The sequence below is a fragment of the Rhyacophila brunnea genome, unplaced genomic scaffold, assembly GCF_057557595.1.
Source record: "Rhyacophila brunnea isolate RB1 unplaced genomic scaffold, BYU_Rbru_1.0 scaffold_185, whole genome shotgun sequence".
NCBI lineage: Eukaryota > Metazoa > Arthropoda > Insecta > Trichoptera > Rhyacophilidae > Rhyacophila > Rhyacophila brunnea.
The window spans coordinates 93,600-109,952 of record NW_028232843.1 but is presented as its reverse complement, the minus strand read 5'-3'; the positions used below and the strand labels follow the sequence as shown (position 1 = coordinate 109,952).

Sequence of the window (16,353 nt, the reverse complement as noted above, 5' to 3'; positions counted from 1 at the left end):
AAATCATGAAAAATGCAATCCCGTTGCCTTATTCATGAATTAGACAAAATATCTGCCGAGTGCGTGAATTCGGCGGTAATTTTTCTGCCTAGTTCACGTATTTTACAAATTAGATAATGGCGCTACGGTGGTATTTTTTGCAACTAAACTTAATGTTTCAAATGCTCATGCATTGGTCAAAATTTACGTATATTATCTATGGTCAAAATAGATGGTCGCGCTCCAGTGGTGTTTTTTGCAACCAATCAAACTAACCAAATACCCATGTCAAATTTCATTGATTATAATATAAAAATATACCAATAAATAACAACAATGTCGTTCATATCCATTTACTATGCGCAAAAAAAAATCTAGAACTATAATATGATAACGAGTTTTATTAAAAGCTATTTTCGCGATTTGATTCGTGCTTGGGTATCAATCGTGCAATGGTCGATTTTATGTTTGTAATAGTTTGTCGACACTTGTAAGCTAACCTCAAAATGGACATTCAGTTGAATTCAGAATTACAAGACCTAACCTAAACTAAACTAACCTAACCTAAACTAAACTAACCTAACCTAATAATAATAATATTATATTATATCTCCAATTATAACTAATAAAACCTTCCGTATTAAATTTACTTTTTCTACTGTCATGTTGACGTTTAAGAATTCCATACCCTGGCGAATTCACGTAGTCGGCAAATAATTTACCTAATTCATGAATAAGACAACAGGCTTGATTATTACATGAATTAGCCAAAATTGTGCCCATTTCATGTAATAGTCAATTTCGCACATTCGGCGTACCATAAACAATATAACAAATTAACGTCATTTTTTTTACACATCTTACCTTGCATGACTAAAAGGCACTCGCGGGAGATTAATTTAACGTACAGTGGATCGCAATTTAAGATACCTATTCACATTAAAAATTGCGTTACATTCGAATGATTGTGATGTAGAAATTATCATAATTAAATACTCATGATTTAACGAAAGATGTACAAACCTACACATATATTGTATTAATACATTATTAGTGTAAGCTAAAACCAACAAATGAAACAAATTGGAGCGAATTAATAATGGTGTAATGAGTTTCAAAGATGCATTCGCAAATTCCAACCTTCTATATAAGACAGCACACATTATGTCTACTTACAGTTGGCCTGTAATCTGAATAGGAACAACCCGGTTGAGGGTATTCAGCATCATATATTGGGTGTGAAACATCTTCAATAATCTCGCGCTTGACGACGGCTTGTTGATCATCTGTCTCAGATTTTATATTAGAGAGGTCAGCCATTAGGCACTGAAAGAAGCAATTATTATATTTTGTAAACACTGTAAAACCAGTTTCAGTTCACGTAACATCCATATAACGATGTATAATAATTATATTTAACATGAATTAGTAGATAACCTAACCTAATCTATAATATCACAGATGTATCATAGCTGTCAAATTGTATAAACATGTAATTTTTTGAAACAAAGTTTAATATCATCGCAAGTTCCTACATTGTTTGTAAAAAGCAACATATTATATTATATTACACATATCGCTGCTATTGCCAATCCAAAGTGTTTGTTAAAGATATCATTTTCCAAAAACTAACCTCGAAATTGCAACTTGAATCGTCGGCATTCTCCTGCTTTACATGAGTGCGAAATTCCGGGCTGTTTGTGTGGCTAGTCTGTGTATCAAACAAAGGCTTGCCTTCTGTATCAGATTGTTCTTCATCACATTGTCGCTTTACATCCATTTTAATTGTAAGTATGCTTGGAACAACGTGACAAACAGGATCCATTCAAGGTATAATAATTTTAGAGAAGTGTTGCCACAACACGTATAAATTATCTAAGGCCGAATTACTGAAAAGCATGTTCTAAACAAATACACATTGACAACGTATACGGTTATTTTTAACTTATATATTAAATTAATACAATAACGTAGAACACATTATTTATTACCTACCCATTGTTTGAAGAGCTTGAAAGTTGAGAGTGAGAGTGAGTTGAGAGTTTGAAAGAGCAAAGGGCTATTAGGGAAGGTAAGATGTCATGTTTTAGAGGACATTGTACATATAGCACTACAATGCCCTAAATATGAACTTCACAGAGTACAGCTGCGAATTGCGGATATCTATGAGAATGTCAACGAATTGAAAGGTGTTCTGGCGGTGGGTAAGACGGAAGAGCTAGGCAAAATAATTGTAAAGTTATTTAACAGAATAGGAGTGAGGACCTGATCGATGGATCCCCTTCTAGAAGCGAAGAGGCGATTATGACAGCGAGTCGCAGTCAAAGCCTCGGTAAAATCACAAAAAAAAATATAGATGTTTAATAATTATTAGGAAGTAGGTACCTAGTATTATTATTATCTAAATTGCGGTAACATTTATCCAAAAGAGAAAAAACCACTCCGATAGGTAGGTACATTTATTCTATACGCAAACATGGATAGAAAGCGACAATGATTGTCGCTTTGTATTATTTTTGTCTACATAAAATAATTTTATGTAGACCAATCTGACACAGATAAGAAACCTTGGACTTATGTATCAATAATAAATTATTGTGCCTCCTAATGCCCAAGAGATTAATATTGATAATTCCAGGTGTAATTTTAAGGTTAGTTATTAAAACTAATATCCTGTGTTTTTATTGTGTATGCAAAAATATATCAGCCATCAGGAATAATAATTAATATGGTTTAGTTTTTACAAAACATTAAAAAACACACGAATGTGTCAAACAAGCGACCACGTAACCTACAATAATGTTTATGTTCTTCTTGTAAATTATTATATTCTTTTTTGACGTAATAATTGAAAGGTATAATAACATTAAACAAACGAACTGTTTATCAAACAACGATTACAGCTCGTAAGTACTATAATTTTATCCGAAATACCGTGAACTACTATAATTTCTTGGACTGCGTACTATAAATAATTCGAAAAAATACATGGCAACACTCCCTGATGTCTATGGTAGATTTGTAGAAACCATTTTAGTCTATGCCATTGTATATTAACCCATAATAATTCAGCGCACACTTGGTCGTGAAGCTATTTACAGTTTTGATATCAAATACCGTATACAATGGAAGTAAAAACTGAAATAATCGATGAAATATCTGACGAAACGGCGGAGGACATCAGCGACGGTGCATACCAATCGATTGACCTAAATCACTTCAAGAGCAAAGGTCGATTTGACGTGACAGTCAAACAGGAAAATATCGATGACATCAAAAGTATCCCCTTAAAAGAGGTAAGTAGATTCATATTTTGTTAAGGCGAGGGTATTCACAATTTATTGTGTTAACAAATGCGCATTCAGTTTTTAAAAGTAAGCATGAATATTCTTCAAGGTTACCTAATATATTATTAGGTATAATCTTAATTAACACTTCAATATGCCATGAGTTTAAATGACAATAGTGTAGTGAAACATTAATGTAGTAGTAGAAGTGAAACGATCAAAAAATATTCATACTTTGAGAAAATATCACAATAATGCATCATACCGTACCGGGAATCAAACTTATCACCGAATGAAAGGCTAGTATCTTTCGCACAGGACCACGTCTGTTTACAAACGTAGGTAGTATAATACGACGTATTTGCTAGTAGTATTTCGTGTTTGTATATTATAATGTAATCGATAGTTACTCAAAATAATGTTCCTTTGTCGGAATATGACAGCTGTCGGATGTTCAGCTTATCCATTTCGTTCGCATAGTTTTGTTCGCAAGCGGTGTGCAGACACTTTAAGCACTAATAACAACCGATAACACGACACACGTTTAATTAGGTAGTGTTAAGTGACATTCTTGGCATCTTTGCTTTAAATTTATCATATACATTGATATAGGTACTATTAGATGAGGAGTTCCCATACAAGTAGTGTCATTTTAAAAATGTACCACAAAAGAAGATATTACGAATATCGTCTTATAATATTTCCTTGTAGGTATAATGCGCTAAGACCGTTAACATGGATTCCCGAATTTCACCCGTATTGCCCTGGCTGTAATACTAAATTTGCGTTTTTGGAATAGTGACCCTAAGGGTGCTGAAACCCAAAGCTTGCAAGCTACCAAAAATTCATCTCTGAGCGGACAGAGCAAGTCGTCATGCGCTAACTATTAGTTAGAGTAAGATGCAAGCTAGATCGGGCTTACTCATAATTATTGCCAGGTCGTTTTCGAGACAAATATTAAGTGAGCTTATATCGAGTTAAGTTCGCTGATATTAAAACAGTACACTGGCCGAGTCGCTGAAAATCGGGCGTCATTTTAAGAAGCATATGATTCATCCAGTAGTATATCAATGGTCATAATATAGCAATCGACCAGGTGGGTTATTGGCATAAATAATTGTTGTATTATGCATTCTACTGAGAAACATATCCGAATATGTTTAACATTTAATTTTATGCTGTGGGTATTTTTTTTTCTAAAACTGACTACAAAAATATGTTTAGTGTTTAAATACATGCAAAAAATCGATGGGTATATTATTTTTCATTGCAAACGCTGTAATAATGGGCTATTTTGCTATTTAACACCGTTTTTTTCATAACAAACTATATCCTATTTAAATGGCGAGGGTGGAGATATGTTATTGACAATGATGTCCCACTGACTACTATCTTTCAATTAAAAAATATCAATACTTTCTGAGTTGTTATGGTTATTGTTTGGAAATGGATCCCTCCTACTATTTGTCTGTGAGCGTTCACGTGTGTGTAAAGCTGGCTTACATCTTAATTTCACATTAATAACAGTATGACAGCCTCGAGCCGAGCCACACCGGGCGACTCTGGTCTCGAGACCAGACTGATGCATGCAGTTATATGGACCATGCCACACCTGGTCGCCCAAGTAATAAAGTCGGGCGATCAGTAAAATCTCGTTTTGCGCTCGGTCTGGTCTCTCTGGTCGGGCGACCGGTAGCGATGTATGAAAACATATAGCTATGTATTGAGTGCTGCCACACTGGGCGATCAGTCGCGAGAAGCCACGTCTCGGAGAGAACGTATTTTTTGCATACTTACGTGTACGTTCAATATTATTTTTATTATTGGCTGCCTCTCTTGTCGCCGGCAAGTCGTCCGAGTAAATCGCCCGAGGAGACCAGGGTCGCCCGGTGTGGCCCGGCTCTTAACCACATCGTAATATCGTACTAACACCAACATTGCTTTTGAAATTATGTCACTCTTTCTTTCAATAGGGTAATTAAAAAGAAAATAATTATAAATAGTTATCCTTTTAATTTAGAAACACGTCAGAAACATACCTATTGGAAAAAGTCGTATTCGATTTGCCACCTGTACCTGCCTTACCTAATTACGCTGAAATAAACAAATAGTCACACAAGTAAAACGTTCCTCATATTTAAATTTCAATAAGTTGATGCTTGCAGTCATTGTACGGCGCGTAGTGCCATACTGTTGAAACCACATCTCGTTCGGATCATTGTTGTCCAAATTTTCAACACGAACAAATCATTGATCATGATTCGGTTTCTAACGATCTCCATTGACCGTGATGCTAGCTCCAGCCTCATCTTTGAATAAATAAGATCCGATGACCCCACTTGCTTAACGTGTTAGATCCAAACGCTGACCACAAACACAAATTGAATATAATTTATAATGTATGTATTAATATTACAAATTGAATAATTAAAATGTGTATTTGTCAAACCCAGGATTCGAACTTGAGTCCCGCGACATTATAGATCGACGCGTAAGCCGCTCAGCGATCGTTACATTATTCTGGTGATTGTAAATTATTTTATCAAGACATATTAATATTAGTAATACAGTTGCAGAGTGAACCTACCATATTCATGTGTTGAGTACTTTATGCTATCTGATGTTTGCCTTCAAAACTATAATACTTTTGTATGTTATTATATAGGTGCCAAATATTGTACCATAATTCGATCAGAGTCTGTTTTATGAATTTCATTTTTCATGTTATAATATGTAGGTACATATTTTTTACCTACTAGATCAATGGTCACCAAACGGTCGCTCGCGAGCTACCGGTAGCTCACGCAGGATATTTTTATCATTTTTTAAGATCTCAAATTTTATTATTGGACTCCGAAATATAATATTTCTCGAACTAAGTTTCAATGAGTGCCAATGTAGAATCTGTATGGCCTTTCGTCCCAAGAGAAAAGAATACAATTTTAGTTCGAATTGCGCTAAAAGTAAAGGCATTGTTTTGTTCTAGGTTATTTATGTGAATCAACGTTTTCCACTATCGAGGTGGTTAAAAGTTAATATAGAAACAGACTCAAAGATAATTGCATTCGGATGATAAAATGTGGAGGAAAAAGAATGCCATTGTTTTTAGTACTTCATTATTTTTACTTTTACTCATACTTATTTCAAGAAATTTTTCAATTATGGTTTTGTTTATAAATAAATAATTTAAAGTAGGTACCTACGCATTTTATGTATTATTGGGAGTCCGATATCCTTATTTATTTTAAGTTGGTAATATAATAATATGTATTATGTATGGTACGATAAAAGACGATGATAGAAAATTTTAAAGAAGGATTATGTATAAGTAGCTAACCAGAGAATTTCAATTTCTGAAAGTATTTCACATTCTAATTGAATTTGGAGACCATTGTACTAGCTCATGCGGTAACATTATTTATTTACATCTAAGTAGTTAATATTATCATTTCTTTTCGTCATTTTTACTCTCACTTCTTTACTTATATTGTCTGAAGATGTTGAAAAACATAACTTACATGGAATAGTATAAAACATAATTTAGCCTTTACCACTCGAAATTTTTTTTATAGGAACATACCACCCACTCGAGACTTTTTTCCGTAAAAAGCATAATTTCAATATAAACCATTTAATTGGTGAAAAAAATGTAAAAAAAAAAAAATTTTTTTTTTTTTTGTTAAATAGATTTATAATGAATATACTGTACTTATTTTTAGTTTATTTATAATTCTTCATTGTGTGGTATTTCACAAAGCAATCTCCAATATGTAATCCTGGCTTATTGATGCAGGTCTCGCAAAATAGTCGTGTTTCCGATCTACCACCTGGGATTTTTCTATTTGAACATACTGCACAGTCTTTCTTACTCCCGGAACGCAGCACATGTAACTTATTTGTAAGTCGGTCTTCTGTAGGAACAGTTGAAGTGCGCCTTCGAGATCCACCTTGCCGAAAATCTCCTACTAATTGGTCAACCAATAATTTCACAAACTTCAAATGTGTCATTGGTTTTTCATTTTTCTCTTCCTTGGAAACTTTATATAGTATGTAAGAGTTTATCACACATACCTCCATTCCCCAAAAAAATAGTTTTCTCCACCACTTAAGTGATTTGCGCAAAAAACAATACGATGATGCATAATGATCGGCCCGATCTACTCCACCCATACTTTTCGTATAATTTATTGCAACTTGTGGTTTTTCGATATTGACTGTCGAACCACCACGCACTTTTCTCTGGACTGTTTTTAATTCTGCTGTGTCACATGTGCTTAAAAATGTAACCACCCTCTTATCCTTCCAAGCGAGAAGCAAAATATTGCGATTTTTATACGCCACTGTATTTCTGTTTCTGGTAAATTTGGGCTTTTTTATCCCTGGAGGCAATCCTTTTCTATTTGGCATTATGGTTCCAGTTAAATGACATTTCAACTTCATCAATTCTTCAGCAAGAGGAATACTGGTGTAATATCTATCAGTGAAAATGTGGTATCCTTCCGCACCTGGGTTTTTGTATAATATTTTTTTGTATAAATGAATGGGTATTCTACAGGTAATAGGTAATTCTGGTGAAGGTAAATCGACCGATGTAATACTGCCGTAATATGGCAAAATGGAGCAAATATACCCGGTCTCGGCATCTGCCAAAACATAAATTCGTATACCCCATTTCGTAGGTTTGTTTGGATTATAGGTAATAAAAACAATTTTACCCTTGAACTTAACAATAGATTCATCAACAGATATATTTTTATCTGGTATAAAATAATCCGAAAACTTTGAGTCCAAATACTCAAGAAAATTGCTCACCTTTTGGATTCGTGTTCTCAAACTGTTATCAGGTAAATTGGTGTTCAAGTGTAACATCCAAAATATTTGCATAAATCGGTCTCTTGTAAATGTTTCTGAATAAAATGGAATGTTGCTGTTGTATCTGGTTGACCAATACTCCTGTATGTTAGCGAGAGGCATTGTTCCCATGTTTACTATTACACCAATAAAGGCTAAAAACTCATTAGTTTGCACATCAACCCACGAATGCCAAATGGATCTCCTAGTCAGTCGCATCTCCCCAATTTTCTTGTTAGCATAGGCATTTGTTTCTCTGACAATATCATTCACTAATTCTTCAGTAAAAAATAATTTGAAAAAATCTACAGGCTCTTTAGTAGCTGAAGGAATCTGCGGTCCTGTGATCTTGGGAGAAGTTGTGAATTTTATGTTGCAAGGTTCATTATCATCTTCTGTGACGTCTATCCATTCCTCGTCGTCAATAACTCTATCTTCCGTAATTTGAATACTTTCTTCATCAACGATCACTCCTGTATTTTCTCCTGTACTAGGTACTATTTCCACATCACTTTCACTTTCGATTACTAGTAATCTTCTTCTTCTCTTAGGAGGACTTATGTCACTACCACTGCTATCATTGTCGCAATTAAGTTCATCATCACTGTCTTTATTATTTTTATCAACACCGTCCTGATCAACGTCGAAAGTAAATTCATCATCGCCACTATCAACATTATCACTATCTTTTCTATGTTTATTAGACATTTTTTGGGTACAAAAAATAATCTTGCGGTGAACTGATCTGCTAAGGATCTCTTATATTACTGACAAATGAATAATCGTATGATCCATATGTATTTTCACAGAATCGTAATGAATGAAATAGCGGTATGTAGAGAAGTGGCTATAAGTATAAAGTGTACATCGTCCATACATATTATAGTCATGAGTGTTATATGACTGTAAATATGAATCAAATGAATTGCCTTATTAGTCTTATTAGTTATTAGTGTTATTACTTATTACTTATTATTATTACACTTGTAATATAAGCCGCCGCTCGTAAATTTTCTAAATTAGTTTCGGGCTCATAACAACTCATTCCCAGTGCGGTACACATTATCAAAAGATTTCTCAAAAAATAATAAATCGATACGTAATAATTTTCGTTTGACTCATTAGAGTATTTCACATTATATTTGTAATTTTCTGAATCGGCATAATATACTAGTAAGTATTGTCATCAAAAACAGTCTATTCAAATATAAAACTGTAAACTCTACGAGACGCCCCTGCGCAAGCGAGAACCAATAAAAAATATAAACACACTTCAAAATCATGCGTGACAAACAATTCAGTTCACTCTAGTCTGGGAACGTTCAATAAATAGAATTTATGTGTCAAAAAACCATTGCTTGCAAGCGACTAACGAATAAAAAAAGAGAAGATTCCGATAAAAATACTCTGTTGAAATTACGCACGCAGTATTCTTTTGCCGACTTCTTTCTCAGATAAATGTAATAACCTATTATTATTCATTCTAACTTGATTGAAATCGCATTATAAAAATTGCTGAAAATATTACAAAAAATTACTTTATTAGTATGCCGCCGCTACGGCGGCACTCGAGTAATACGGGAAACTTCTAATGCCGCCGATATGGCGGCACTCGAGTGTTAAGGGTTAGAATTTATATGATTGACTTCAATGATTTTGGTTTCTAGGTTTCTACCAAGGGATTTATCACAAGTCAACAAAATAGAGATAAGAGTCAACAATCCTCGCCTGATGGAATCCAAGATCGACTGATGCAGTATTCGGAAGTGACAATAGATAAACAAAACATTAAAGAAGAAATCTTCAATCGAAACACTCCAAAGGAACTTCGACTTATTTTGACAAGGGTAATGTGATTTGATGTGCAGCATTGCAACGCAGAAATCGTCCTTTGTCCAGAAACGTTGAAAAAATATCTAAAACAGATAACATAATTTAGAATTTATAAGAACGATAATTTTGGTTTTCTAGGTTTCTACCAAGGAATTTTTCACAAGGCAGTACGATACGGATAGGAGTCAACAATCCCCGCTTGATGGAATTCAAGATCGAATGATGCAGTTACAAAATGTTAAAGAAAAAATCTTAAAACCAAATACTCCTAAGGAACTTCGACTTATTCTGACAAGGGTAATACATTTCTCCCGTAATATGATTTTAACTTTTGTAACGCAGTTTTGGATGCGGAAATGCTCTAAAATATGACAAAATGATTCACACGGGCGTGATTGCTGATCAGTGTCTTTTAATTATGTATAATAACCTCGCTAGCAGTTATACTTACTAGTAGTGTAGGTATTTGAGTTTTAAAACTAATGAATATAGGTACCTACCTAGCGTGTACTGTCAGACAGTTGACAGTGCTTAATAGGCCGTCAATGGAATTAGGTCAAAACGAACCGTTTATGACGGTCTCACCTTACGCCGGAACCGTTTATTGCCGTAATAAAACTTGTCGAGTGTTCACCCACTTGTCTGCGAATTTGTATATTCGGGTGCCGCTCTGTTCCATAATGCTCCATTCAAATAACGGTGTTTGTACATGCACGTCTATTTGAAACAAGTATTCCTTATATTAAAACAGAAAAATATTTTTTCTCTATGGTCAATTTTTGATGTCTATGGGCACTTAACTGTCAAATAAACGATAATTTTTCACATTTTGCCGCTAGATGCCCCTAGTAGTCCATATATTTTGAACTCGCTATTACATACTTTCATATTATTTCTTTTATTTTTCAATTAATACTACATTAGTGCCGAATAAAAGTTATTGAATTAATATAATCATTACAATATGAACAAATGAAAGTAAATGGTTATCGTGATAGTATACCTACCTACCATATAATTATTATGCATAAATCGATTCCAGCATAATCATGTGAATTGAGTTGTTCAAAATATTATTTTATATTTATTTGATTTTCATGAATCTGCGTCTGACGTGTATTTACTAACGAGACTCTTAAATTCGAAAGCGTCGCCGCTTTTACGAAATTTGCGGCATTGTAGATTAGCTTCATCTACGAAAGCAAAGTTTAGTACCTACCTATAAATAAAGCATTCATGATTGAATAAAATAAAGCACCAATTATAGGATCAATTGTAAAATAGATAATACCATTAGACAATAATCAAAATAATTCACTGAATCATAATGAAATACGGAAGAAAACAAGTACCTATAACAATTATCAACAAACGCGAGCTGTCAGTTGCAATCTGTCAAAAATTGACTCTGCCGAATTTAGCAATCGGTTCGCTAAACTTATGGTAGAGGGGCATTAGGTGTTCGGGATCGGCGAGATGCTTATGTACAAAATTTCCATGAACGCAATTATACGTTTTGCTCGCCATCTGGCGTAAAATTGCGTTCGAAAATATTGGATGAAAGGCCCCTAACATTTTAAAATGATTTGTGGCGTATGGCCACCGGAGACGGACGGTCTATTTTGGGCCACTTTTTAAGGCGTCAATTATGCATGGCTTATCATCGTATACCAGCGACTTCATCTAGCGAGACGGGTAATATTCCTCATTTGTCAAATCGCAACACTTGGGAGGCAAATTAAGAAGTTCATATAAACTGCCAAATTTGATTTCAATAAGTTAATGTTTGTGTTTGTTGTACGACATGTGTTTTAGCCTGTTAAAACCGCATCTTGTTCGCATCACGGATAACGCGAGCTCCGGTCTCATTTTAATAAATAAGGTTCGATGATTCCACCAGCATGTAAACTGCATAAGCCAGGCATGTACGGTTTTTTCTATTAGACTCCATATGCGCTAATTTTGCTTATTAACAAACCCGTTTAGCCAAAAACGAACTTCGTTGCTTAAGTAAAAGATTACCTATTCGGAATCGCTGTTCGATCTTCATTATATTCATGATTTGCCGGACTATAAACTGATTATTTAATGTCAAAAAGTTTGCGCAGTATCACAGTTCGGTTTGACAGTTAACCCTTTCGTAAAAATAAAACTTTGTTTCCATTGTGATATCTTGAAAACAGAAAGACTACCTATGATATTTCATGCGAATCGAGTCAGTTGTCGTTCCTATTTATAATATTTCACCTGCCATAAAATATAAAGCTGTTCGTTGTTAACGAATGTAGTTATGTGCAGTGGTTAAAAATTCATATCTAAAGTAAGTAAGATATTCTTGGCTCTCCTTGCATGCGGCGTGTATTTTTAGTGTGGATAAATGATTGCATCCCTCACCCATCTCTGTCTTAGAGCCTGTCCACATGACGCGATTCCCATCGCGATTTACGTTCGAGAACCAGAAATGTCTTCCATCCAGATGCGGTGTAGTTTGCGCGTTTGAAACAATTAGGTGATGTAATTCATTATTGAATCGGCATACAAAAGAAACGCGAGTGTAGAAAAAAGCACTACAACTCGATGGTGATGGTCGGTTCCTATGATATTTTGTGTTTCGCGATTACTTTCTATTCCTATTCTCGGCACTTTTCAACCTAGGTGACGTAATTTATTAGGGAGTAGCAATAGAAAGTCTCGCGTTCGAGCGCCAAGCGATCGTATTTCATTTTGTAATGGCTGTAAACGCCGCGATTGCCCAGAATCTGGCGTTTGCAGGCGTTGCGTGAGAGTCGTCACGCGCGAGTGCTTGTGGACAGGCTCTTAGACTATACAAAAAAAGATCAGTGAAAACTAGTGGGCGTATTTAAAAATTAATGGTATTTAATAATAATATTGCAAATTCATGAAATATTGAAACCGACTGTAAAAGTTTCCACTGGGTATAGTAATTTTCTGTTTATCTGAAATTCCGTAATATGTTATATTTAAATATTGTCCATAGTATGAATCGAGGATGCTTCAAAAAAATAAATATAAATAATTCTGATTAAGTATTTTTGTCGCTAACGTTTTGCCTTTCGGCATCTTCGGGTACTATGCACACTCTTCAATGATACGCTGTCACAGAATATTAGCGCCTGTACACGTGCATGGATTTATTTGCACCAGTACTTAATATGTATTTTAAGCTATCGCGATAATAACTGTTTACACGTAAACGTGCTAACTGTCTCGGCAATTTCATTTTTCAAGTGTAAGCGAGACGCGATGTTGTCATTTCATGGAATTATTTGACAGGTTGTGAAAATCGGTTAACCTCAAAATGAAACTGCGCGGTGTAGCTTGTTTTTTTTTAACAACGGTACGTTTCTATCGTTATATTGAGCAATCGCAAATATTGGATGTTCTAATTGTCGCGTGACAATTCAGAAGCTTCTGAACCTTTTTTGATTCATGCATGCAATCTTGCATAATACGAAACATTAGAAATGAACAACGCACGGTTGCAGTGTAAATCTATTTTGTTCACATCAGTCAATAACTTGGTTCAATCTGAAATTTTGTATTCGAATTATAATAATTTATATAGGCATCTAGAATCTTACCACAACTATTGCATCTGTGTATAATTTATCTGGTTTTGGATGTTACATGTAGTGGAAGTGGAATGGTGTTAAAAATAATTTAGAATTTATAATAGAGTCCGATTATTTTGGTTTTTCTAGGTTTTTACCAAAGGCTTTTTCACAAGGCACCTTGATACAGATATGAGTCAACAATCCTCAGCTGATCTAATCCAAGATAGAATTATACGGTATTCTGAAGTGACGGTAGATGAGCCAAATATTAAAGATGAAATCTCAAAACTAAATACTCCGAAAGAACTTCGACTTATTCTGGGAAGGGTAAAACACTTCACGCGCAATTTGATTTGCAGCATTTGTAACACAGTTTTTGGATGTGAAAATGCTCTAAAAAGTCACAAAACGGTTCACACGGACGTGATCGCTGATCAAAGTCAAGACAATGTATTCTCGCAACTTAGACTTCGCAAAGCACATAAAATGATATATACTAGTGAAAAACCTTATAAATGCAATATATGTTCATATAGAAGCATGCGACATAATCATCTTAAGACACATATAATGATACACACTGGTGAAAAACCTTATAAATGCAATATATGTTCATTTAGATGCTCGCAACTTGGTCATCTCAATACACATAAAATGACACATTCTACCGAAAAACCTTATAAATGCAGTGTATGTTCATATAGATGCTCGCAAATTAGTAATCTCAAAACACATAAATTGACACATACTGGTGAAAAACCTTTTAATTGCAACATATGTTCATATATATGCTCAACATCTGGTAGTCTGAAAATACACAAAATGACACATACTGGTGAAAAACCTTTTAAATGCAGTGTATGTTCATATAGATGCTCGCAAAGCAGTCATTTCAAAACACATAAATTGACACATACTGGTGAAAAACCTTTTAATTGCAATATATGTTCATATAAATGCTCGACATCTGGTAGTCTGAAAATGCACAAAATGACACATACTGGTGAAAAACCTTTTAAATGCATTGTATGTTCATATAGATGCATGACATCTAGAAGACTTTATTTACATAAATTGACGCATACTGGTGAAAAACCTTATAAATGTGATGTGTGTTCATATAGATGCTCACGACACAGTCATCTCAAAACACATAAAATGACACATACTGGTGAAAAACCTTATAAATGCAATGTATGTTCATATATATGCTCGACATCTAGTAGTCTGAAAACACACAAAATGACACATACTGGTGAAAAACCTTTTAAATGCATTGTGTGTTCATATAGTTGCAGGACATCTGGTAATCTTAATATACATAAATTGACGCATACTGGTAAAAAACCTTATAAATGCAATGTATGCCCTTATAGTTGCTCGCAACCCGGTGATCTTAAGAAACATTATGTGACACATACTCATGAAAAACTTTATAATTGCAAGGTATGCTCATTTAGTTACTCGCGACTTGGTGGTCTTAGAAAACATGAAATGAGTCATGTTGGTGAATAACCTGAAAATCTAATATATATTCATATGCACGTTCACATCATCCTATGCTTAAAATACATTACATGCTTGATACTGTTGAAACCCCTTATCTATGTATGTTAGTACGATTATATGCATTTTTGACCAGCTGCCTGGGAGTAGGGCATATTATAATGTTTAAACGGTCGCTGTGTCGGGTTTCGCTCGAACGACTACCCTTTTAGTGCAATCTGTTTTTGTCACCTTTGTATTAAGCTGAATTCAATCAACACTTTTTTTCATCGAATGAATCGATTAATCATTGTGAGTATTGGAATTTATAGAATAAATTAAAAGTATGTCTTGTTTCCTACCAAAACTGTCGAACATGATATAACGTGAAATCATTCAACTTTGCCCACTTTTTTAATATATTTTTTACCCAAAAAAAATATGTTAAGCTAGCATATGTACAAAACAACCAATTATTTTAGGAAATGCTTGAATTTTTAAAGGTATAATAAACAATACTCTGTAGAAAAAAAATATTTAGGTAATGTTTACAACACCTTGGATTTATTCATACAAATATTATTAATCAAGGGTTGTCCCGAACAGAACATCTAGTTGAGGAATACAAATATTATTATTGTTATGTATAGGTATGTAGTAGTTTTTTTATTGTTTTTTTTTCTTTTATTAATGTTATGTTACACTCTAAGCCGATCATAGTTTATTTAAGTATTCGAATTGAGATGTAAAGATTGTATACATTTTTGCAGGGGTCAGTCTCTGAACCCTCATAGCTTATTTAAGTACCTACTATAAATTCAACATGTAAAACTTGTATATGGCTTAATTAAGCAAAAGAAATCTAATCGTATGAAATGCGATCTTACGATAGTTACCTGTGTCAAAAGAATTACAATGTTAACATGACATGCGCAAAAGCTAGCCGTATGATATCCGATATTGCACATTGTTATAATTAAAATCAATTTTTTATGATTTATTTATTAAGGAAACAAACAGTTACATATTATTGTTAACAAAAATTTAAAATATAATAATGAAAAGTTATTGCAACCACCAAAGTTTCCACGTATACGTTATAATATAGTTAAGCCTAACAAGATAGAGAGTAAGAATGACATAAATATAAAGAAATTACATTACAAATTAAGAAATAATGCTCTGTAGGTTTCATGACCACAAAAATCGTTTTAACCTTACGCTATTGTTATTACAAATTAATAAAACAATGCCATGTAAGTCTACAAAGTAAAGTATGATACATTGTATTGCGAAAGCAAAATTGTTCAAATCATAGATATCGATTTCGATCGATTAAAGAG

The 16,353-nt window shown here is 33.9% G+C and overlaps 1 protein-coding gene across 1 annotated transcript; it reads left to right on the top strand.

Moving 5' to 3' along the window:
• The first annotated feature begins 3,019 nt into the window (after positions 1-3,019).
• On the top strand, positions 3,020-16,045 carry LOC147073050 (uncharacterized). The gene is made up of 3 exons (XM_085945669.1): positions 3,020-3,275; positions 9,785-10,247; positions 13,673-16,045. The coding sequence occupies exons 1-2, from the start codon at positions 3,105-3,107 to the stop codon at positions 9,971-9,973; spliced, it is 360 nt and encodes a 119-aa protein (XP_085801795.1). The 5' UTR covers positions 3,020-3,104; the 3' UTR covers positions 9,974-10,247; positions 13,673-16,045.
• The last annotated feature ends 308 nt before the right edge of the window (positions 16,046-16,353 follow it).